We start from the raw sequence: 23,930 nt of genomic DNA, 5'->3' as shown, positions 1-23,930 counted from the left end.
TAAAGGGCTCTGTCATCCAAATTCATTCTTACCTCAGTGTTAGTATCAGTTATAGTGGGGGAGACATAAAGATGCATGGGGGGACACCTTATTTCCACCTTAATATCTCAAGTTACACAATCCCAGGCAATGATACAGGCTTGAGGCAGAGTGGTTGGAAGACTGCATAGAGGAAATGGGCCTGAGGGAATGAGTCAGTGTTCAGCTGAACATGAGCAAACAGTGTGCCCAGGTGGCCAAGAAGGCCAGTGCCATCCTGGCTTGTATCAGAGATAGTGTTGGCAGTAGGAGCAGAGAAGTAATCATCTCTCTGTACTCAGCACTGGTGAGGCCATGCCTTGAGAACTGTGTTCAGTTTGGGGCCCCTCAATACAAGAAGGACATTGAGGCCATGTAGCATGTCCAGAGAACAGCAGTGAAGTTGATGAGGGGACTGGAGCACAAGTCTTATGAGGAGTGGCTGAAGGAGCTGAGATTGTTTAGCCTGGAGAAGAGGAGGCACAGGGTGATAGTATTGCTTTCTACAACTACCTGAAGGGTAGTGGTGAGATGGTAGTCTCCTCCCATTTAACTAGCAATAAGATTAGAGGGAATAGCCTCAAGTTGAGCCAGGGCATACTCAGGTTGGATGTTAGGAAATACTTCTTCTACGAGAGAGTGGTCGGGCACTGGAACAGGCTACCCAGGGAGGTGTAGAGTCACTGTTCCTGGAGATGTTCAAGAAACATTTAGATGTTGTACTGAGGGACATGGTTTAGTGGGAAATATTCATGATAGCTGGATGGTTGGACTGTATTATTTTACAGGTCTTTTCCAACCTTAGTGATTCTATGATAAGTTCAGCCTTAAGAAAGCTCTGTTAACCCATAAACTGTTATCTACATTGCATATTCTTCTAGAATGTCTGATTTATGCAACCACATTTTCTGATGTTTTTCTCAAAATATACACATCTTGTGATGGTAAGCAATACTGCAGCATGTGTAGGATACATCTTTCCATCCTGCCTGTTAATGACTCTTGCTTTTAGACAAAAAGGACAACGAGGTAATTGACTTGCACATCATCTAGACCAAGATGGAACTGGAATGTAAGCAGCAGAGACGTGGACAAAACTATGGAGCGGAAAAGAGGAATAGGGCATTACTGTAGTGTTAAGATTTGTCTGGTTATATAAACAGAAATAGGGTTTTTTTTTAAGAAAAAAAATCTGACTTCTCACTTCCTATTTAATACTTCCATTACATAAAATAAATATGTCAAAACATCTCCAGATTCCTTCATGCTGGAAATCAAGTTATACTTAAACAAAGTTTGTGTGTGTCCTTCTCTGGCAGCTACCAATTAAATGTCAGGATTTTAAATACCACTTTTAGAACCAGCTTTTATACTTTGCCAGATGAGGTCACAACTACTTCCTTTTAATTGCTAGATGTTTTACTAAAATGTAGAAATGGGTAGCGTAAGTTTTCTGTTGTTTTCTTGTTTGATTTAAAAAGAAATAAACATGTAGAGAAGAGAGGGAGACAGAAGGACACTGATCACGTGAAAAGAGAGGTTTGCATACTCTATGCAGCCCCTTCAACAGGAAACCATTCAATATTAGATGTGTGTTTTATCAAAACATTAGGATGTTTTATCACCAAGGACAGCCCTTGCCCCACAGTACAGGCTTCACTCAAGTTCTTCACCCCGCAACAAACTTCTCTATAATTCCCAACTACATCTGCAGAGAAAAAATACTAGAGAAAAGCTGTAGCCCTGTGTTGCTAGTAAGCACTCAGGGTATGGTCCTGGGAAGGTGCTACAGTTATCATATCTCCCCATCAATGAGGCTGAGGCACCCTATTACTTGCAGAGTAGACAGCAGGAAAGATCTCAGAATTTTCCCACTGATTCTTTCCAGGATCTTTTCACATAAGGATTCTGTTTATTCTCTGGAGTCTCTGTGTAAACCAACACCAACTCATGATCTCTTGTAATACCAGCAGCTCATAACTCCAACAGAACTTGGAATGAGCACAAGGAGAGCATTTGCCAGTTGATATCCATATCATAACTCTTACAGACCAGGTTAAGTGCAATATTGGCATCTACTACACCTGTGAAGTTTGTCAGAATCCTTTAAATAATCCAGAATCCTTTAAATAAACCTTTCTAACTATCAAGGTTAGAAAAAATAGCATAAAAAAAAAATCCTTTTGAGAGTTTTATACTGTTTCCACTGGAAAATGAGCTGATTCTTTCCATAATACTTTATCATCCGAAAATGGCAGTTAATCAAAGTACATCTGTCAGCAAGTGAATAGAAATAACAACCACTAATGTGGGGAGCACGTGATCCGAATCAATCCAACTAGATCAGATTTTGTGGAACGTTATTGTGCACTTACAAGGTTTCCTATCTGATTTCTTTGCATGTACAGTATGCAATTGTCCAAAATCTTTCACAGAATCATAGAAAACCCTGAGTCGGAAGGAACTCAGGCAGATCACCAAGTCCAACTTTTGGCTCCACAGAGGACCACCCAAAATTCAAATCTTATGTCTGAGAGCATAGTTCAAATACTCCTTGAATTCTGGCATGCCCACCATACTGGGAAGCCTGTTTTAGTGCCCGATCACGCACTGGTGAAGAACCTTTCACTAATCCCCAACCTGATCCTCCCCTGACTCAGCTCCATGCTGTTCCCTTGGGTCCAGTCACTGTCACCAGAGAGCAGAGATCAGTACCTTACCCTCCAGTCCCCTTATGAGGAAGCCATAAGCCAACATGAGGTCTCCCCTTATCCCCCACTTCTCTAGACTGAACAAACCAAGAGATCTCAGTTGTTCCTCATCAAGTCTCATTTTCCAGACCCTTCCCTTTGTAGCTTTCTTTTCAGCACTAATAGTTTTATATCCATTTTTATATTGTGGCACCCAAACTTGCACACAGTGCTCAAGGTGAAGCCACACCAGTGCAGAGCAGAGTGGGACAATCCCTTCCCTCAAATAGCTGGCAGTGCTGGACCTGATGCACCCCAGGACATGGTAGATATTTTTATCTGTCAGGGCACACTGTTGACTCATTCAACTTCTAATCAAACAGAACCTCTAGATACCTTTTTCATGGAGTCCTTTATTCCTTCTGAGTGGTAGTCTTCCAAAGAATGCATTGGAGGAGCTTTATCAGAAGTCAGAAAAACCAAGTACTATTTGTGTCATAATAGATAGCAATATAGTAGTTGTCCTCAGAATCCTCTGCAAAACTCTACAGCCAATGAATCTTGTTCCCAGCACAGTTACTAGACTCAACTCCATACTTTGAAGAGGATCTCATGAATCCAAACTTACTCTAAAAGCAGAGGTAGTGGAGTCCTAGTAGGACTACAAGAATGAGCTGTTCAGCTATAAAGCCTGTCCAGCAGGCAGTCAGGCATGTAAGTTAGACTTAGAAGGGGGTCTGAGCGTAAGCAGCTGCCAGCAGACTTAGGGTGATACTTTCCGTGTATGTCAAAATGCATCCCAGAGCTTGATCCCTCTCATGCTGCTGGAACTCATCTCTTTCTCAGTTCAAATGGACACCTTGCACCAGCACAAGCTCCAGTTCGTCATCAATCGAGGATTCACCAACCAAAAGGATATGGCAGCTTGGATACTATGGAGTTTTAGGTCAAACACGCCAGACTTCTTTCCAGCTCCTCTTTGTGGTGGGAGTACATTGGCTGTTTAAGGACCACAACTGTATGGCTGTGTAAAGATCTATAAATCATACTAAGCCTCCTTTGCTTCCAGTGTGTTCCAGTTTCTCTCCAAAAACTCTGCTAAGACATATTTAAAACTTACGAACCTGGGATTTTCAGAATATCAGGGATTGTCATGTCAAGCCCTTCATTTACTAACTTCCTTGACAGCATCTCCCACAACAGATCTGGATCTCTCACTGACCCCTTCCTGGGTCCAGACAGCAGAAACATCGGTTCTTTCACTTTTTCACAGGTCCTTTGGAAATACTGGAAAAGCTCTTTTATTCTGAATATTTCCGCCTTGAATCTGTCTTTCCATTCACATCAGTCCTCACTGAATCTGGCCCCGACTTCATCTTGGAAGCATATGCAATGACAGGGTGACTGAATGAAACACTCTTGCTCGTATGAACATCTGCTAGATGTGAGCAAAACAACAGAGAAAGTTCAAATTACCTCTCTTAAAAAAATGACAGATATGAGTAAGAGGCACCACTCATGAGACACCTCTGTGGAGTAAACATTTTGGAATAATATTCCAGGCAACAACTACAGAGGCTCTAACAACAGATTGACCAGTCACTTATTACATTTCAAACAAAGTGACTCAAAGGAAAATCTTCCAAACAGGCACCGCTGGGCATTTGACTCAGTCCAAGCAATGTTTAACTATTGCTCTGCCACAAAAAATATGTTTCTTCTGTAAACCATGTCCTGGTCGCTTTTGAATAAAAGCATAGTGCATCTCACCTTTTTCTCCCCAGTTTTTGGTATTAAGTAGGCACTGAAGGGTGCTGTTGTTTCCTCTTAGCATGTGATGCCAAGTTCAAATGAATTACTGAGGTATTTTAAACCTGTTTCTACTTTTTTTTTTTTGGGCCTCCTTAAATAACAAAAGTTCTCCGAGTTAGCTAAAGGCATAAAAGCTGGTTTTAATTTAAATATAAATAATATCCAGAGTGACTGTGTGATTTTTGTAAAAATAGATTGTTTTCTGTTCTAAATGTTTCTCTGATCTTAAAGCTGGGAGGGTGGGGAGGGGATAGGATATCCAAACCTTTTCAGACTGAGTGTGGCATTCTGTCTCCAGAGAAGTGATTCATTTCTGAGATACCAACAGCTTATCTGGAAATGTGTTTATCATTGTTTATCAAATGTGTAGTACCAGCACATCTATTCAGAATGTGGTTCAGAAATCACGAGGGGAAATCACACAGTGTTAAAACTTAACATTCTTGAATGAGCTTCAGCCATAGCTAGTTCAGTAGCACAAAAAGAAACTGTAATGAGTGCAGTTGCAGAAATTTTCCAAATAAATAAAGCAAACAAATTTCTTCAGGAAGAAAGCCATACTTATATGATTTATCATAGTCCATAAAAGCAAGATGAAAGTAGTCAAACAGAAGTCACAGGCCACCCAAGGATTTCAGTATTCTCTGCAGTACCTTTGCTCATTCTAACCAGTCTGCAACAACTGGTATGGAGCTCATCTGATGTTAGGAATGTATGCCTTCTAGCAATGTCCGGAAACTTCTATTGGCTTAAAGGCTGCTGATGAGATCCAATGTGGTTTAGTATCAACAGTTTAAAATAATAGGGATCTTATTTACAGCCTCCTGGCAGCAAATTGATAAAAAAACTCCAAAATCAGTTTGCTTTGCTGAGGGCCTCCTTAGGTGTACTTTGGAAACAATTCTGTCTGTCTTTCACCACAGTTAAGTCACCCTCCAGTTTGGCATGCCAGTCAGTATTAGTTAGCAGTTCAGAGCCAACAAGTTTTATGGTTGAGTGGTACCAGACCATACAGCCAACAACAGATGGAAAATATTAAATGTGACGTGACACCTGATGAATGATGATAATGACCAAAAGTTAGAATGGGGACAAGTGGGTATCTTCACTGCTTTTCACCTTACTTGCAACATGATGAAATGACTGGCCTCACTGCTGTGAGGGGTGTTTTTAGCAGCAGGACTCCTCCCATTCATCAGGAGCCACCCCTTCCTCGGCTCCTTATCACCCACTCCTAGAAGAAGTAACTGACATCATGGGTCTGCTCATCTAGTCACCAGCACCCTGTGCAACCACTGCATTTTGGCTATAAAACAAAATAAATCATTTTTGTTGATAGGAAGAACTTTCTATCTTCCGTTCAAAGCAATGGAGACATTCAATACACAAAGCAATGAGGAAAGAGAAGTATAGCCTCTAAAGACAGGCTTAAAGCAGACCTCATATACTTTTTTACTAACTTGTATAGATGTAGTTCTCTTGATCCTTGATCTCTGCACAAGAAATTTTCTTCCAGAGACAGTAATTGGGTGTTCAGATTTCAGACTGAAGTCATTTCTTTTCACTGCTTCGTGTCAAGCGATGAGATTCAAGTCTCATATATTCCATGCCTGCTCTGACCTCATTCTTACAGATTCTAGGTGTCAGGGAAAGGTATTACGAAAGCTCTTGCTATGGGGTATCTGCTTTTTCTCACTGAGTCAGAAGAGTGACATTTCCAGAATCACAAACTGCTGTGTCAGTGTTGCTGCTCAGCTTTCTGGACAGCAGGAAGATAATGTTCCTCAGACACTGCGTTCTGTGAAAAAGCATTTTAGGAAGACATGGCAGTCTCAGTGGCTAACATAATATTATCAGCCAGCAAAGTACCTGAAAACCAAACAGCTATGACTGTGTTAGAGATGTTGCGCTCTCCCTTTTGCTGCGCAGTTCTAGGAGTTACATGTTACTATTTGCTAGAAGTATGCATGGAACAAAATGGATGTCGGGTTCCTGTAGCAGATTGCTAAGCCAAGCAGAACTGGGCAAGAAGGCAAGTGCTGATTTTGGTTGAATTGATTTCTTTCAAAGCAGAAGGAAAAAGCACTCATTTGCTGCCTATTTGCTGGCAATTGCTATTTGCCAGCATTAACTTCCCAGCCCTACTGTCTTCACTAGGGCTCACGGATATATGTGCCATTTTAGGGCCTGAGTAAAGCCAAAGAAGATACTACTTCAGTATGAATCTGCATTCAGGCAGAGCTAATTGCAAGATCAGGTCAAAAGAGGGATAGAGTATTTATGCCAATACAGAAGGATGGAACTTAGGAAGGAAAATTCCAAACAATGCAAGTTATCTTTTAGAAATAGCTTCCTCCTCTACACTAAGAATTCTTCCTTCACAACCTAACACCAAAGAAACAAAAATACACTTCTGTGGACAGAAATGCAGTACTGCTTAAATAGTTTTTTCATCTTCTACTAACTGATGGCACTGCACACACCATTCCCTTGGTGTTCTTCTAGAGCTGCTGCTCACAAACAAAACTCACTTCAGGGTCTGACCTTCTGCAGGCTTACTAGTTCTGCCAGGATTTTGTTTACACACTTGGCACATACTTCAATGAGCTATACTGGAGCAGGCAGCTAAAGTAAGTTTTTTTGCTCCTTAAAAACAGAAGTCTACATCTAGACAGAAGCTTCAGTATTTTCAGAAACCTTTCTCCCATGCAACCCCAAATCTTATCAAAAAGAATCTGTATCATTATTATAACCATTCCATGTAGTCATAGTTGTATCCCCTAAAAAGTATGAAATGTGCTTTGACATATAATTTACTGTTTTCCTGTGATTCATGAAACCTCTTTTCACATGAATGGTCAGTCACTTCTTGTTTATATATCCCCATGGTACCTAGCTACTCTGAGGAGGCCAAAAAAAAAAAAAAAAAGACAAAAACAAATATTTAATCATTATATCCATATGCAACCTACTCCCCAAAACTCCTTACAAAAGAAGACACAGAATTTTTGATCAAATAAATGTTTCTTAAAGGTAAATTGGAAAGTTTTATCTTCCTTAACACCAATACACCAATTAGCAAATTCTTTTGCTTCGTGCTTGTTTTGTGCTTCATATTTTATAGTGTAAACAAAACAACAAGGAAGTCCAATAAACATCCATTGATGATGGAGTAAAAGGAATGTTGTAAGTGCATTGTTTCTGAAGTGACAGCTTTCTAAACATGAATTAGTTGATTTCTCAGGGGAGACAGATGCTTACGTCATCAGAATTAGATAGCACGTCAGTGTCTTCTCAGAACTCTGTTTCAACTTCTAAACGCTTCAGTGAACCCTCACTTTTACAGAGCAGTAAACTGAGGCACTATTTAATTTCTTTACAATGACTACTCTCTGAGTCAGTGCTCAAGTTACTCTGCAGTGAAGTTCTGATCTGCAAAGCTCCTTCTCTGTCTTCAACAACAGCTTCCTAAACGGACAGTATGATTAGCCCAATGTGACAACACCTGTGACAGACGGATGCGTATCTCTGTGTGTGTATATTTGTGTTTCCTGCCTTAAATATGAAGGCAACCTTGTGAATTATTTTGACAGTGGATGAAAAAAACAAACAACCGTATTTCTGTTTAACAGCATTGTATCATGGCAATCCAAAAACATGTCAGAAAACACAAATCATCAGGAACATTTATAGGAAAAAATATACTAGCATATGACCAGCTGTCAGTGTAGACCAGTAGGCTTTGTCCAAATGTCAGTGGTCAGAATCAATGCAAAAGGAAAAAGAAAAGAAAATTCTTGTTCTTAAGAATACAAGAGGATATAAATCTCCTATTTGCAAAAACAGAGAGCAACTTCAGGTTTTTAAGAATGAGGAGGAATAAAAAGCTGAGCAGTTTTTACCTCATGAGTCAAAACTAAAGCCTCAAAATTTGATCTTATTAAAAAACAGGATTGTGAGCTTTTGTTTTTCTTGATTTTTTGGCAGAGAGGGAGGAGACAGAAGGGAGTGAAACTTTGGCGAGTGGTGGAGTTCGGACAAGGGAGGAGAGAAGAGGACAAGGGAGAGAGAAAAACAACTGCTTAGACTCTAGTCTTTTGATTCAAATGCACCTTAGCAGCACTGGTTGGAAAGCAGACTAAAAAGTGGAAAGAATTTCTGGATTCGGATCAAGACAGCAGAAACTTTTTAATCTTTGCCGGGCCATAATCCCTTGAGAAAGCTTGAGAGAATTTGATCCTGTCATTTCCAAACTAGAATCTTAAAACTGTTTTGGACCAGAACTACAGTCAGTTTGAAAACGTTACTCCTTCCTGTGGGAAGAAAGAAAGGAAAAAAAAAAAGAAGGAAAAAAAAAAAAAAAAGATCCAAGAAAACAAAGCAAAACAAAACAAAAGGAAAAAAAAATCAGCTAAACCCAAAGTACATGAATTCATTACAAGCTCAGGAAATCAACTCCATTTAAATCTCTTTCAGAAGCACTCTCCAACTTCAATCATGCGTGTGTGTGGAAACAAATGTTACACAGACGTTCACACTTCCCTCCTGGATCCCCTTCAGCTTTAGCTGTACATCTGAATAGTTGATAAGACTCCTCAACACTTTCTCTCACTACCCATAATTTTCATTCTTTTCAGAATTCCTTCCTCTTTCAGCTAATGATGCTGGGCCACTTGCTTCATCTTCCTTCTGATCTCCTCAATTCTGCCTCCTTTGTTAAACTCGTAGGAGCAGAACTCCTTGAAATGGCAATAAAAATGACAAGCTACAGTGTAAACATTTATTATTTTTCAATGTCTTACATATCACAGGATCTAGGGTTGGAAAAAAGAGCCTCCATTCTTAATAAACAATTCAGTCTTATTTCAGCATTAAATCTTTATCTTTTTAGTGCGCTAAATGAGAACTTCTTATAATGTCAATGGATCATTATTCTTACATGATCTAAGATCTCAGAAAGGGGAATGATGAAAACCAGAACATCTTCTACTAGCTTTCCAGACAGTTAAGCGAAATACACTGAATACATTATGCTTATAAGGTTGGTTGAAGACTATTGTGTTTGTCTTTGCTTTAATGAACTATTAGATAGTTCATTAGTTAGATCTATGAGGATCTAGCATACTTCTAGTATTTCCATCTTTCTCTCAACTGTGATTCATCACTTCTATTTATGTTCTTTATTTTTAATTTTAGGTTAGATATAGCTAGAGGAAGTTTAGATATAGCTTGACAGGAAAAAGAATTACTCTCGTCCCTCTTTGGTACCAAGATCTTCACTAGTTGTTGACAATCAGATTTAAAAAGCAGTTGCCAAGATATAAATCACAGGTGCTGCAAATGTGTTTTGACTGCATCAACTCTGCATATTTTTATTAAGTTTTACTGCGTATCAAAATTAGGCAAGACAGACTCTCTAATGTGAGGAAACTTTCCCAAAAGCAGGATCACTGACAGAATTTTGACACACTAAGTATAGTTGTTTGTGTCCACATTTTTGCCTTATCTGTATTCAAGCTGCCTTGAATTCAAGGCTGTCAGTTTGGTATGTAATAAGCCAAATAACGTGGGAGTGATTAATTTTGGGTCTGCATGACTTTATTCACTGTGGCAGACTGTCAACAAGAACTATTGAGGATTATATATTTTCTTTAAGCACAGAAACTACTGCAGCAGTAACACAGAGGCACCAGTATACATGAGAACTTGTTGAGGAAAAATTATTCCAAAAACTATGCATACACATTTTTTCCATTCTATTTGTATTATATATTTCTTGATACAAATATCTTAATAAAAATACCATATACGTATATGGATACCATCAGAGTAAGTGTAATTTAATTCTGATTTTCCTATCAGTTATTTTCAGTTTTCAGAGAAGTCTTGTCATTCATGAAATATGTAGCTATCAGTCTTTTCTAGACCTTCTCTATTGCTGTCCTGAGCTAGCATGAATTTATATTCCAAGTTCTGTAGCATGTTCAAATTAAAATGTATTTCATCTGCATATTTCTTATTCCTAAGTAGATTAACAGATGATATATAATCTTCCAACACAATTCTGGATTTCTTTTCATTTTATTTGGCAGACATTTAAGGACCTTTCTCTTGTTTATATAATGTTTTTAATGCTAGTGCAACAGTCAAACGAGAATTTGTTAATAATCCTGATTCACCAATATCCCCAGTAAGCGCCATTCCTCTAGACAAGTTTCCAAAACATGGTGTTAAGGAATCCCTCTTGACATTTCTCAGACTAACATATTCGGATTTAAATATATTAGCACTGAAAGGCTTTTAAGCTTTGCAAAGTATAAACTGTTCTACTTCTTTATTTTTTGAGGTTTTAGATGTTTTCAATCATAGAACCATAGAATCATAGATTGGTTTGAGTTGGAAGGGACCTTTAAGATCATCTAGCTCCAACCCCCCTGCTATAGGCAGGGACACCTCCCACTAGACCAGGTTGCTCAAAGCCCCATCCAGCCTGGCCTTGAATGCTTCCAGGCAGAGGGCATTCTCAATCTCACCGGGCAACCTGTTACCTCACAGGAAAGAATTTTTTCCTAATATCTAGTCTAAATCTACTCTTCCAGTTTAAAGCCATTTCCCTTCATCCTGTCTCTACCTGCCTTATGAAAAGTTCCTCCCCAGCTTTTTTGTAGGCTCTCTTCAGGTACTAGAAGGTATATGGTCCTCCAAGATCCTTCTCTTCTCCAGGCTGAAAAGCCCCAGCTCTCTCAGCCTGTCCTCATAGGAGAGGTGCTTCAGCCCTCTGATCATCTTTGTGGCCCTCCTCTGGACTTGCTGCAACAGCTTGATGTCCTTCTTGCATTCAGGCCCCAGAATGGGACACATCTAGGCTTACATCTAGAACTGTTTTCTGGTAGAAACCACTGCTAAATCTGAGAAGTTCTGAAACAAAATACTATCTATCTAAACTACATAGGAAATAGTGAATCTTCCCCTTTCTTTTTTCTTTACTCATTTTGCAGTATATCTGAGAAATTTGCAGGTTTAGATAGGTACTTTATTATAGATCCAGAACCTTCTTTCTGCACTTCTCATTTGACTTTGTCATCCCTCTCTATTTTGTGAAATAAGTTCTTTCCTTAATATACTACAAAGATGATAGCATCAAAGAATACCATTTCCTCTTCTTTTCTTCATGAAGTGCTTGTCAAATCACAGTACTATTATTACTTTTCTCCTCCTTCTAGAGACCTTCTGTTGCAAATATTCTTTTCCTCAGTCTCAAAAGGGTACAGAGAGAATACAATGATTGTTCTGAAAGTAATGCCTTCTATTTTATTATGTTGACAGTTGGCAGCAGAGGGGTGGTCTGACAAAATGGACAACTGACATGGAAGTATGTATGAAGCAAAGGTGTGTCACTGAATTATTCCATGTGGAAAAAATTGCACCTGACATTAATTTATGCTTGCTGAATATTTCTGGAGACCAGACTGTGGATGTGAGCACAGTGAGGCAGTGGGATGCTGTCATGGTAGCTGTGAAACTGTGGGTCACCTTCACTGATAAGATTTTTCGAAGTGCAGCATGCAGGCTCTTGCTCATCACTGGTGAAAATGCTTAGCTCATTGTGGTTACTATGTTGAAAAACTGTGTTTTGTAGCTGAGAATTTGCTCTATGAAATAGTGTTATTCTGCTCTTTGTATCTGTTAAAGTTTCCATGGAAACTATAGATGAAGTCCACCTGGGTCAAAGAGGAAAAAGGATTCCAGTGAAGAGTTGGCAGGTTTCATTTAGAAGACTTTAAACTAGGTTTGAAGAGGTAAAGAAGAAAAGCGTAGGGGCAGCATGCCAGGACTTGGTGTGAGACAAGTAGCCCAGTTGAAGTGCATCTATATCAATGCATGCATCATGGTCCACAAAAAGAAGGAGCTAGAAGCCATTGTGCACCAGTAAAACTATGACACAAGTTGCCATCACCAAAACATGGTGGGATCATTCTCCTGGAGTGTTGCGTATAAACACTATGAAGTCTTCAAAAGGGGTAGGTGAGGAAGGAGAGATGGTGGGGTGGCTCTCTGTATTAGGGAGTGTTTTGACGATGTAGAGCTCATTGCTAGGAATGATAAGGCCAAGTCTTCATGGGTAAGGATCAGGGGAAAGGCCAACAAGGCTGACATCCTGGTGGAAGTCTATTATAGACTGCTCAACTAGGATGAAGAAGCACTGTGAAGACACAGCTGTGAGAAGTCATAGAATCGCTAGCTGTTGTTTTCATGAGGGACTTCAACTTACCTGACTTTTACTGGAAATACAATACAGCAAAGAGAAAGCAATCTAGACAGTTCTTGTAAGTGTGGAAGATAACTTCCTGGCACAGCTGCTATGAGAGTCTACAAGGGGAAGCACCCTGCCTACACACAGAGGACTGGTGGGGCACAAAGTAGTTGAAAACTGTCTTGGGCATATTTACCACAAAAAGAGTTCTCTATTCCTGGTGAAGTCATGAAGGGAGTCAGCAAAACTGGAGTTTTACCTTGGAGTTTCGGGGGGCAGACTTTAAATTGTTCAGGACATTGGTTGGGAGAATCCCTTGGGATTCAGTTCAGAAGGGCAAAGATGTCGGGGAAGGTTGGGCATTCCTTAAGAATGAAGTCTTACAGGCACAGGAACAGGCAGAGATGTGTTGGCAGGGAAGAAGACTAGCCTGAATAAACAGGGAGATGTTGCTCAGACTCTGGGAAAAAACATGTCTCCAAAGACCCTTAGGAAGAAGGGTTTGGGAACTCAGGAAGAGTACAAGGATGTTGCTAAGATACGCAGAGGGTAATGTAGAAAACTGAAAGCCCAGCAAGAACTTAATCTGGCCACCACTGTTAAAGTTAATGAAAATTGCAAGAGAAAATGCAAGGAGAATCTCCATCCTTTATTGGATGCAGCACTGAACGTTGTAATTGAGAATGAGGAAAGGACTGAGGTTTTCAAAACCTTCTTTGCTTCTATCTTTAATAGTCAAGTCAGTTATCCTTGTGGTACTTAGCTCCCTGAGCTGTAAGACAGGAATGTGGAGCAGAATAAACCTCCCATAATATAGGAGGAAGCAGTTAGCTACTTGTTACTCCATCTAAAGTCTATGGGGATGGATGAGATTCACCTAAGAGTATTGAGGGAGCTGGTGGAAGTGCTTGCCAAGCCATATTTATAAGCAGTTCTGGTCAACCAGGGTAGTCCCAGGTGACTAGAGACTTGCTAATGTGACACCTATCTACAAGAAGGGTCAGAAGGACAATCCAAGCAACTACAGACCTGTCAGAATGACCTTGGTATTAGGGAAAGCCATGGAGCAAATTGTCTTGAGTGTGATCACACGGTGTATGTAGGACGACAGGAGATCAGGCCTATCTAGCATGGGTTCATGAAAGACAGGTCCTACTTGGTCAATCTGATCTTCTATGACCAGGTAACCTGTCCAATGAATTAGGAAAAGGCTACAGATGTAATTTACCTAGACTTCAAAAAAGCCTTAGTCTGTCTACCATAGCATTCTCCTGGAGAAGCTGTCATTCTATATTTTGGACAAGTGTTCTCTTTGCAGGCTAAAAACTGACTGAATAGCTTTGCCCAGAGAATGGTGGTGAATGCAGTTAAGTCTAGCTGGCAACTGGCTATGAGTGGTGTATAGTGAGGACAGGGCTGTTTAATATCCTTACTGATCTTTACTGTTCTGGAAAAGATTGAGCGCACCCTTAGTAAGTTTACAAATAAAACAACTTGGGAGAAAGTATCAATCTGCCTGAAGATAGGAAGGTCCTACAGAAGGATCTGGATGGTCTGGATCCACGGGCTGAGTCTAGCTGTGTAAGGTTCAATGAGACCAAGTGCCAGGTTCTGCACTCTGGTTACAACCCCATGCATTGCTACAGGCTTAAGGCACAATGGCTGGAAAGCTGTGCAGAAGAAAAGGATCTGGGTTAACAGCCAGCTGAACATCAGCCAGCAGTGTGCTCAGGTGGCCAAGAAGGCTAGTGGCATCTTAGCTTGTATCACTAATGTGTAGTCAGCAGGATTAGTGAAGTGATCATCCATCTCTCTGTTCTTGGCACTGGTGAGGCTGCAACTCAAGTAATGTGTTCAGTTTTGGGGCTCCTCACTACAAGAAAGACAGTGAGGTCTTGGAGCATGTCACAGGAAGGGCAATGAAGCTGGTGAAGGGTCTGGAACACAAGCCTTATGAGGAACCATTAAGGGAACTGGCATTGTTTAATCTGGAGAAGAGGAAGCTCAGGAGGGAGCTTATCCTCTCTCTAGATGAAATAAGGTTGTAGAAAGATGGGGGTAGGCCTCTTTTTCTAGGTACTTAGTGATAGGATGAGAGGGAATGGCCTCAAGTTGTGTCAGGGGAGGTTCAGGTTGGATATCAGGAAAAATTTCACCTCAGATATAGTGGTAATGCATTGGAACAGGCTGTGCAGGAAAGTGGTGGAGTTACCATCCCTGAAGTCTTTCAGCAAAAGGATAGATGTAGCAGTTATGGACATAGTTTAATGGGCATGGTGGTGAATGGTTGACATGTGGACTAGACTATCTGAGAGATCGTTTCTAACATTAATGATTCTATAAAATAAATAGGAGGCATTACTTTTAGAGTGACTTGCTTACAACTACTCCTTTTGATCCACCATCATTTTCATAAACATTTGTGAAAATACTGCTCCTTTTGCCCTAGTGAATCGTGACTAATACACAAAAAACCATAAAGACACAAGAGAGGAAAATTGCATTACAGATTGGTTTCTGAAATAATCATGCTTTCCAACATCAATGTTAGTGTTTCAGACAGACCAAATGCATGTTTATTGTCTTTAGCCAAAGCACCTGCTGAAATTCTTGGATTCTGACACTCCAGGACAGATTTGGACCCATTCAAACAATAATCCACAAATTAAAGCAAAATGTTCTCATTTTTATGACTCTTTGACCTTGAGAAAACTAGTAAGACTCATCCTGTTTCAGCTGGGATTTTTTTAATCAAAATACCATCCAGCTGTAAACTTAGAAGCATAGCATCACAGAATTGTTTGAATTGGCAGGGACCTTTAAAGGTCATCTATTCCAATGACCATACAGTGAACGAGTAATGAACTCTAGTCTGGTTACATTTGCCACAGATACAGCATTTCAGAAAGTCTCCATTTTCTCTATCACGTAAAAATAGTAACAGAAGGACTATATAACAAGTAGTAACACATTATACTTACTTCATGTTTTCTACTTCTGTCAAGCCTCATGCTAAAATAGTCTGGTTTATATCTTTGTAATAGTCACTTTGCTGATACACCTCATAGTATGTATTTTTTACAAGCTTTTCAGTAGGGAAAATTAGAGTTGCTATTAGTTCTAATGAACCAAATGAGGAAAAACTTATTTCAAGAATAATATAGAAATATATTATTTTTAGCAACATTACGGTATTGTGAAATGTAGCCCTTCACCAAGGTCTCAGTCAGCAGCTCATCCCACCTCCTTGATACACAACAAACAGAACAAGTGCTGATACTTATTTTAGAAAAAAAGATTGTGAAATGTGCTTTTGAAATACATTTCTCAGAAGACTTTCAGGCCCATAGAAAGCTGTTTACATTCTATTACTCGCAGACACAATTGCAAAAAATGTGAGGAAGAACAATAATCTGAGCTGCAAGCAGCCAACAATTCTTGCTGAATTCCTGGGAGTCAGAACTTCATCGCTCTTTAAATATGTAATCTCTGGTCATGATAAAAGAACTGGAGGTTTAAATAATGGAATTTTTAAAATTATTGCCATAGAAATAGAGCCTGGATATTTATCATGGTAATCAGCTATCTTTCAGAAAATTTATGTAGAAAGATTGATGCTAAGTACCAGCTGATGCCCTAATTTGGTAGTAGTACAAGAACTTCAGCATTCAAACATCCTTCAGTGTTCACTTAGAAAAAACAAATCTCCTTTCACCAAAGGGCCTAATACCATCATAGTGTAGAGGGGAACTTACTTTTAAACTCGGAAGTGCAAACCCTTCAAACTTTGTGAAAAGACAAAATATTTTAAATTGCCGAAAGAGAATGAATGAAAATGACTTTCCATCTGATGGTGATCTTTATCTACTGATACAGACTTACTACCAAGTCCAGTAAAAAAAGAGAAATTTATAGCATTTTGTTGATAATTTTATTTCTGGATATGTTTATTAATAAACTTCTACTTTTTTTTTCCTTTTTACTAGTTTTTGCTGTCAAACTGTTAAAAAATACCATTAGAAAAACAGTAGAAGTTTTTATTCAATAGCACCTTCTTTGTCTATCATATTACTCATGCTGGACAAATGGAAAGCATCAGAAAAATGCCTAGTTTAAACTCTGAAATGCAAGCAATTGAAGACGATATAAACAACTTTGAATCTCTGACGCATATTTAAACAGTTACAATTACACAGTATGAAAGATATTCTGATCACACTCATCACAGGAGATGACTGTTCAGAAAGATGATAGAAAAAATGTAAATTATATACGGCACAATAAATGACTTCAAAATAAAAAAGATCAATCTTTTTTTGGTGTTGCTAAATACTTACTTTCACCAGCACCTACAGATGATTTTCATCTTTCACAACATTACAATATATCTTTATAATGAAATGCTATAATGAAGTGTTTCTCACAGATATGTAATAATCATAATCTACAAATCTGCTTCAGATAGTATAAAACAAGTAGTATACATATAGTATACATAGTATAAAAATTTTGCTCTGCATGCGGCAGAGCTTGCTGAGGATATTTTTAGCTACTGCATCACTGTGACAAGTGAACTGCTTAGGTAATGTCTGCAATGAGAAGTCTACACATCTCTGTCCTTTCCTTTAACTAACAAACCAAACACAAACTCTGACGAACTCCACAAGTTCCTTGGATTCCCCATAATGTTCAACTGTCCAAATATGACCCTGATTCATCAGCATCACTGTTAGTTTTATGGACGCTCTAACAAGAAATACTAGAAAATAGACAATTGATTCTTGAAGCTTTATGACAATATTTTTGGACACATCACAGAAAAAGATTTGTTTGGCCTGTTCCTGAAGGTCCAAATTATACCCATGAATAAAGTGTTTTCCACACCAAGCTTTCTTTGGCATATGTAAAATCCATTGATGAAACAGGAATGACACAGAAGTTAAGAAGCCTTTCCAGACAATATTCAGAATGGCCATGTAAAAATTTTCAGGACAATCTTGTCAACAAGTTAGTCACTCCTGCATCAGCATTTTACGATACCTAAACTAGTTGAAGTAAATGATGGGAAACAGAAAAAAGTCCATTTGATACTGCATCAATACTGTCCATTATCTGAAAGTAAGCATAAATTATATGTGTTAACTTGAGTAATTTTAAATCAGTGGCTGTTACCTGTTAGGAAACAAGATGAAATCTCTGCATCCAAGGGGAAGGAAAAATTCTGCAAGCTCAAGTATGTGAACATCAGTGCACAGTGGAAGAGGAGGCTCCACCATGCTCTACAGGAGCTTCAGTATTGAATAGGAAATAGGCCCTTTAAGGTCATGCCTACACCACTAGTTTCAGACAGTCAGGAATTAACATTGCCATTTACTGAGATGGCAGGAGATGAGGCAACTTTTGACCAGAAGCCAGTGTAATGATGCACAAAAAATCTTAAAACGCTAATGCAAACTCAGCCTTCAAAATGATTACTGCTTTTTCTTTGTTCAGCTGTGCTGTGATACTATGAAGGAAACAAATGCTTTGTAAAAATGACTTTTATTTAACAAAGTTATTCCTAGAGCAAGGTAAATGTTAAAATATTCCTTCATTTACCTCAGCTATAGACACTGTTCAAAAAAAAGCGTGGAAAATGACTTCTTCTTTGTTAATAACTTATATATACATAATCTCAGAGCTAAACTATAATTCTGTAAAGGAAGCAGATTGAAAGCCAAAAGGAATGTGCAGAAATACAACACACAGGTCTGTATGGTATCAAAATAATTGTTAGCAACATTAAATTATTGGCTAGAAATCTCACTTTTCTGATTTTCTCTGGTCTAGATCATCAAGTGAAAATTATCAAATAGGATGAACCTGACTGATGCTAATAAAGCCACCATTAGATACACTAGATCTATTATTACTGTTTTACCTAGCTTTTAGACACATTCTAATACAATCAGATTTATAGCTAATTTCTAATATAAAGTCAACAATCATATACATGCATATAGTATGCATATTATACGACTGCAGACTGAAGAGCTTGAATATTTTCTATTTTGCATTTGTTGAGCCTAAGCACGAGTTCTAGGGCTTCTTGCTTCTCCCACTGCACATAACTCTTGTCAAAATAATTTATGTTATCTTGGATACAAAGAATATGGATTATTTATTATAGAAACTTAAAAATTGCACTAGCAGTCATGCCTTGGAGGCAGATAAAGTTCGAACCTTTAGGCTTTCAACTTATCTAAAATGTTATTTTTTAGGATATTATAAATAAGATAATGTAATTAAAAAAAAAAATCCTGTGATGTCACCTGCCATGAACTAGAATGGTTTTGCGAACTTTTCCTTGACATTCCTCTAGCAAAATTTCCACAAATTATTTTCCTATGATGTCATGGTTTTATGATTTTTGTTATTGGTATTCCACATCATAACATCATGTAAAGCACTGGGAATTAAAGAGTTAATGCCCCACTTCCATGGACTGACAATTTTCTGAATACCTGGCTCTCAGAAAAGAAGAACTACATACTACAGAGGACTTTGCGTTCAGAGAGGAAGACAAAGCTGGCAAGTCACAGGACTCTCTCTCTTGCTCCTGGCAGTGTGTGGGTATGCTCCCCAGCCATCGGTTTCGTACACTCGCTCTCACTCTCATTTTATTTGATATATTAGCCTCAATTCCAATTATATATTGTATTATGGTGTGTTATCTTGCATTCCGATATAATATTTAGTAAATTAACTTTCCTCCTCAGATCGTTGCCACTGTTCTGTTTTTAGGCCCATCTCCCTACCCTACCCCCTTTCCTTTTCCCTTTCCCAGGGCATGGATCCGTATGTGCCCTGCCCCATTAATCACAGTACTGGACCAAACTGGCCTGTAAATCATCAGCACTCTCCCTTTTTCTGGGCCTGTGGGCCTGTCATGGACACAGACACATCTAGAGATAACTCAGTGACATTATGATTAGGCAGAAATAATGAAAACTAAAAATAATCTCTTGGGCATGATGAGGAGGAGATGGAGTTTAACACATAATGAAAAGTTTGTATACTACATTACTCTTTTTTTTTTTTTTTTTCTTTCCTGCTGGATATCTTCTCTTTTTCTGCTGAATTTCTTCTCTGAGACTTGCAGTTTTGAAAGCAGTCAGTGCTCCCAGTCTGATTTTGTATGTCTGTCATCTAATTCTGCAGTTTTGCTCACAGGATAGAGAGAACACCTAAATAACTAACACTGTCTGAGGTAAGGAAAAAAAAATCCCTGCTGTTCTATGTGATAATCACAGTATTCAAAAGCGGAGACCAACACATGATGTTCCACTGGGGAAGATACACCATACTTATCAGTAACATCTTACTTATAATAAGCATAAGCTTCTCCCACTTCTCCATGACCACATCTTGCTGAAACACAACAAAACTCTTCCATAGCAAACCTGATGAGGACAAATGGTAAGAACAAAGTGCAAACAAATTCTACCATATTTTTTCTTTATTCCATCTAGGTAAACAAGATTGTTTAGACTCATCAACACTCAAATATCTTTTGGCTTATCAGATGAAAAGGAAACTGGTCAGTCAATCAAAAAGATCTGGATTTTCATACATTTGGAGGGAGAGATCATTATCTAATAAAATCTGCATCATTTACTTATTCAGTGAAACTCTGCAGCCATACAGAAGGCAAAAACTTTCATTCTGATTACAAAAAGTAAGCACAGAAAAAGATTTAAATAAAAACAAACCTTCTGCAATACACATTTCATATTAACAAACACATAGGAAACTATTTGGAGTTTACGGCTATAAGGAAGCAATTTATGGAAAGTGTCTGCCAGTGGAAAAACAAAAAAAAAGTGAAATAAAAAATCACAATCACCAGAAAATAACAAGAATTGCCCATGGGTCCCCACTGGATGACAAGCTCACCATCAGAGGTATCATTCTCAGTTTATTTATATTCCTAGGCATTATTTCATTCAGAACTTTAAAACTAAGGTTCCAGGTCTACAACCAAGAGTGTAGGCACTGAGTTTCTCATTCACAGACTTGATCCAAAGCCCATTGTCAGTTGGCAGTATTACTACTTCCTTGAATGGGTTTAAAAATGACATCTGAGGTCAGCATGATGCTCTCCTTATTCTGTCAGAAATTCCACTGAAGCAGTGCAGTATGCATATTCACATAATTACGTGTATCTTATTCCTGAAACTGAGGTCCCTGACCTTTGTAAAACAAAAATAGAATACATACCAGACAATGGTTACAATAATGTTTGAAACTATTCTGACATGATGCACTGCTTGGTTTTTAAATTTTTTTCTGTCACTACTGCTGGAGTTGTTTACAAATGTTTGAAGAAATGACTGTCAAAGCTCTTATCTTTCAGCACGGATTCTTCCATTATGCATCTAAAGTAATAACAGCTAATAAGCTTCTCACACTCATTTCAGGCAATGCACTTGGGCATATACTTGAGAAATAAAGATAGACTTGTATATTTAATTTTTTTCAATTTCTTTTAAAATTAAAAAAACTAAAAAAATTACATCAAGACATGAAAACAACCTTTAAACCAGAAATGGAAGGGAATTTTTTCATCATTGCTGTAGTTGCCTAGAGCTCCAATCATAGGTTACTAGAGAAGACAATAATATTAAATCATAAATAAAAACTATTTTTCCCGTTAAAAGAAAAAACTGAATACACAGATACTTCTCTCAAGAATAGTTTCAGAGAAATTTAGAACCAATGATACATTTCCAAATGAAAACATTTGCCATTTGTTTAATTGAGATTTGCAAGTTCACAAATCATACTGTATCAGTGGTGTAGAGAATGTCAGTCTCTCTTTTCCTGTGATGCGGTTGGTTCTTCATTTAATAAACTGCTTAACTGTTTCTGTGCACATGAGAGGAAAAGTTCCAAACTAGACAGATTTCTCTGACGAATAACTTGATCAAGCTGTTGAAATAAGGAAAGAAAGAAAGAATAAGAGAATCTAGAAATAAATATTAGGGTTTAATTAGCAAAAATTCATACATATTCACCAACAAAAATTCAAACACCAAATTCAGCAACCATCCACAAAAAGAATTTTTAATACACACATTTTAGTATCAGCTTTTAAACAATTATTTCTTTCCAAAATAAAATGTACGTAGGTCACTTTGAAAGCAATGCCTTCTATTTATTTCCAAGGAAACTACAACAGACAGGAAGAACATATAACACTATTTGATAGAGCAAATTCTCAGCTACAAAACACTATTTTTCAACATACTGACCAACATTAGCTATGCATTTTTGCCTATGCTGAAAAGGAGCCTGTATGTTGTGCTCATAAAAATCTGCACCAGCAGATGTGCCCCACTGTCATTGTTGTCACTGCTGAAATGTACCACATATTGTCTCACTGTGCTTACATTCACTGTTTGGTCTCCAGAAATGTTCAAGCAACAGTGAATATGTCAGTGAGCTCCATTTTTTTCTGCATAGAGGAATTCTCTGAAACACCTTTGTTTCATATGCCATTTTGTCAGACCCCGCTTTGCTGCCATCTGTCACACAGCAATAAAATGGAATGGAATACTGGCTGGGGAGGTTCGACTTCTACTGCCATACCACCAACATCTGCCTCTGACATTGTGGGACAACATAATAAAATAGGATGTATAACTTTCAGAGCAGACCTCTTATTTAAATAACAGCTGCTACTGACAAGAAACTGAAAGACTAAACACTAAACCAAGCTCTGAAGAATCCGTACCTATAAAGGTCAAGAACAAAGAACAAAATGGGCACACTGTTGATGTGATGATGGATCTCTCCTGATTTGAAAGGTATCTTGATTCTCTAGTCCAAAATAAAAAGAACAGTTTGTATGAAGAAACTTGCAGATGTTTTTCTGCTTCTGACCTGACCATTCCCTTTGGGGAATGGATAGATACAGTCCAATTCATATAAAATCATATGTTACGTCTTAAGAAAGGATGTGAGAATCCAGTTTCTCAAAATATTATTATGTCATCAAATCCTATTGCTTTTGATAGATATGTTGGATGATCTTAACGTGAAACTGATTTTCATTGGTTTTCCTTTTATGGCATATTGCATCATCTTGACGCTCTTATTAAGAGAGTCTTTCATTGAGCTTTGATCAAGAGCTTTGGCTAAGCTCTTTATTTTCTTTTTTTTTTTTTTTTGCAACTTCTCCTTGCCGATTCTTTAAAAATAGGTTCTTCTTTAAAGTAGCTTACCAAATGTGTGTTCCGTTATCGTGCTGTTAGTTGTATCAAGGCAGTGAACTCCAGCTGTACATTGTAAGTTCATTTCACTGAAAACTAAGTAAATGTTCAATGTGTGCAGCTGTTGGCTGCAGTATGAACAATACAGAATTTATTCAGGCTTGAGATGGACTTTATGCTTCATGAATTAATAACAAATTTGAAGAACCTTTGTTGAGGCTCAAGTGGTTAGTTGGAAGTCTCCCTTTGGAAATAAAGCTAATTGATTGTTAAAAGTTTATGCAAATTCAGTAACATAAAAGTTCAGAACTCGTCACTTAAGCTGAAAGGGACATTTTAAAATTCTTCCATGCTAAAGTAGTTGACTAAACACTCAGAAAAGACTTAGGGTTTTCTCATGACACAAAACAAAACAAAAAAATAGTGAAATGATACCGATTTTGAAAATAGTACATTGAAATGGCTGTTCAGAAGGGGAGCATTCTCATTAACTGGGAAACAGAAAGAAATCCAGTGAAACTTCATTATATAATAGATTATTTAATCAAGTGTTTGGAACAGCCAGTTTTTTTGAAGACTGCCTCAACATTACAGTGTTGCTCCTTGCATAATATATAATTAAACAAGTAGGTTTTTTTAAACCTAGTTTTTCTAAACAGTCGTCCCTTTGTATTTAGAAGGCCCTGTTCACTTCATGGAATGATCTCATTATTTAAGCAAACATTAATGGATATCTGGTAAATTCAAACTGAATGTGACTCATATGCAAACATAATGAGTATGAATAGCATATTAGGGATGGAGTATTCATATAACCAAATTAAGTTAGCTGCTTTAATTCTGTAGATACTGAAAAATGTACTGTATTGGTTTTGATCTACCACAAGAGAGGAGATTTTCTAC

General features: G+C 38.1%; 1 protein-coding gene across 11 annotated transcripts in view; it reads right to left on the bottom strand.

Annotated features, from left to right (window-relative positions):
- CCDC91 (coiled-coil domain containing 91) overlaps positions 1-23,930 on the bottom strand; it is a 218,620-nt gene that overhangs the window by 64,530 nt on the left and 130,160 nt on the right. For 8 of the 11 annotated variants that reach the window (XM_090147880.1, XM_090147870.1, XM_031606239.2 and 5 more), the window contains one exon: positions 19,116-21,744. The exons of 1 other annotated variant lie outside the window; for it this stretch is intronic. In XM_090147880.1, coding sequence (XP_090004006.1) covers positions 21,622-21,744 — 123 coding nt within the window. In that variant the 3' untranslated portion in view covers positions 19,116-21,621. Of the gene's footprint in view, positions 1-19,113; positions 21,745-23,930 lie in introns of those variants that run through there. 2 more of the 11 variants (XM_090147893.1, XM_031606243.2) reach the window with 2 other exon arrangements.

Source organism: Phasianus colchicus, chromosome 1, assembly GCF_987193195.1.
Source record: "Phasianus colchicus chromosome 1, bPhaCol1.hap1.1, whole genome shotgun sequence".
Classification (NCBI taxonomy): Eukaryota; Metazoa; Chordata; class Aves; order Galliformes; family Phasianidae; genus Phasianus; species Phasianus colchicus.
This window is presented reverse-complemented; position numbering and strand designations above follow the sequence as displayed.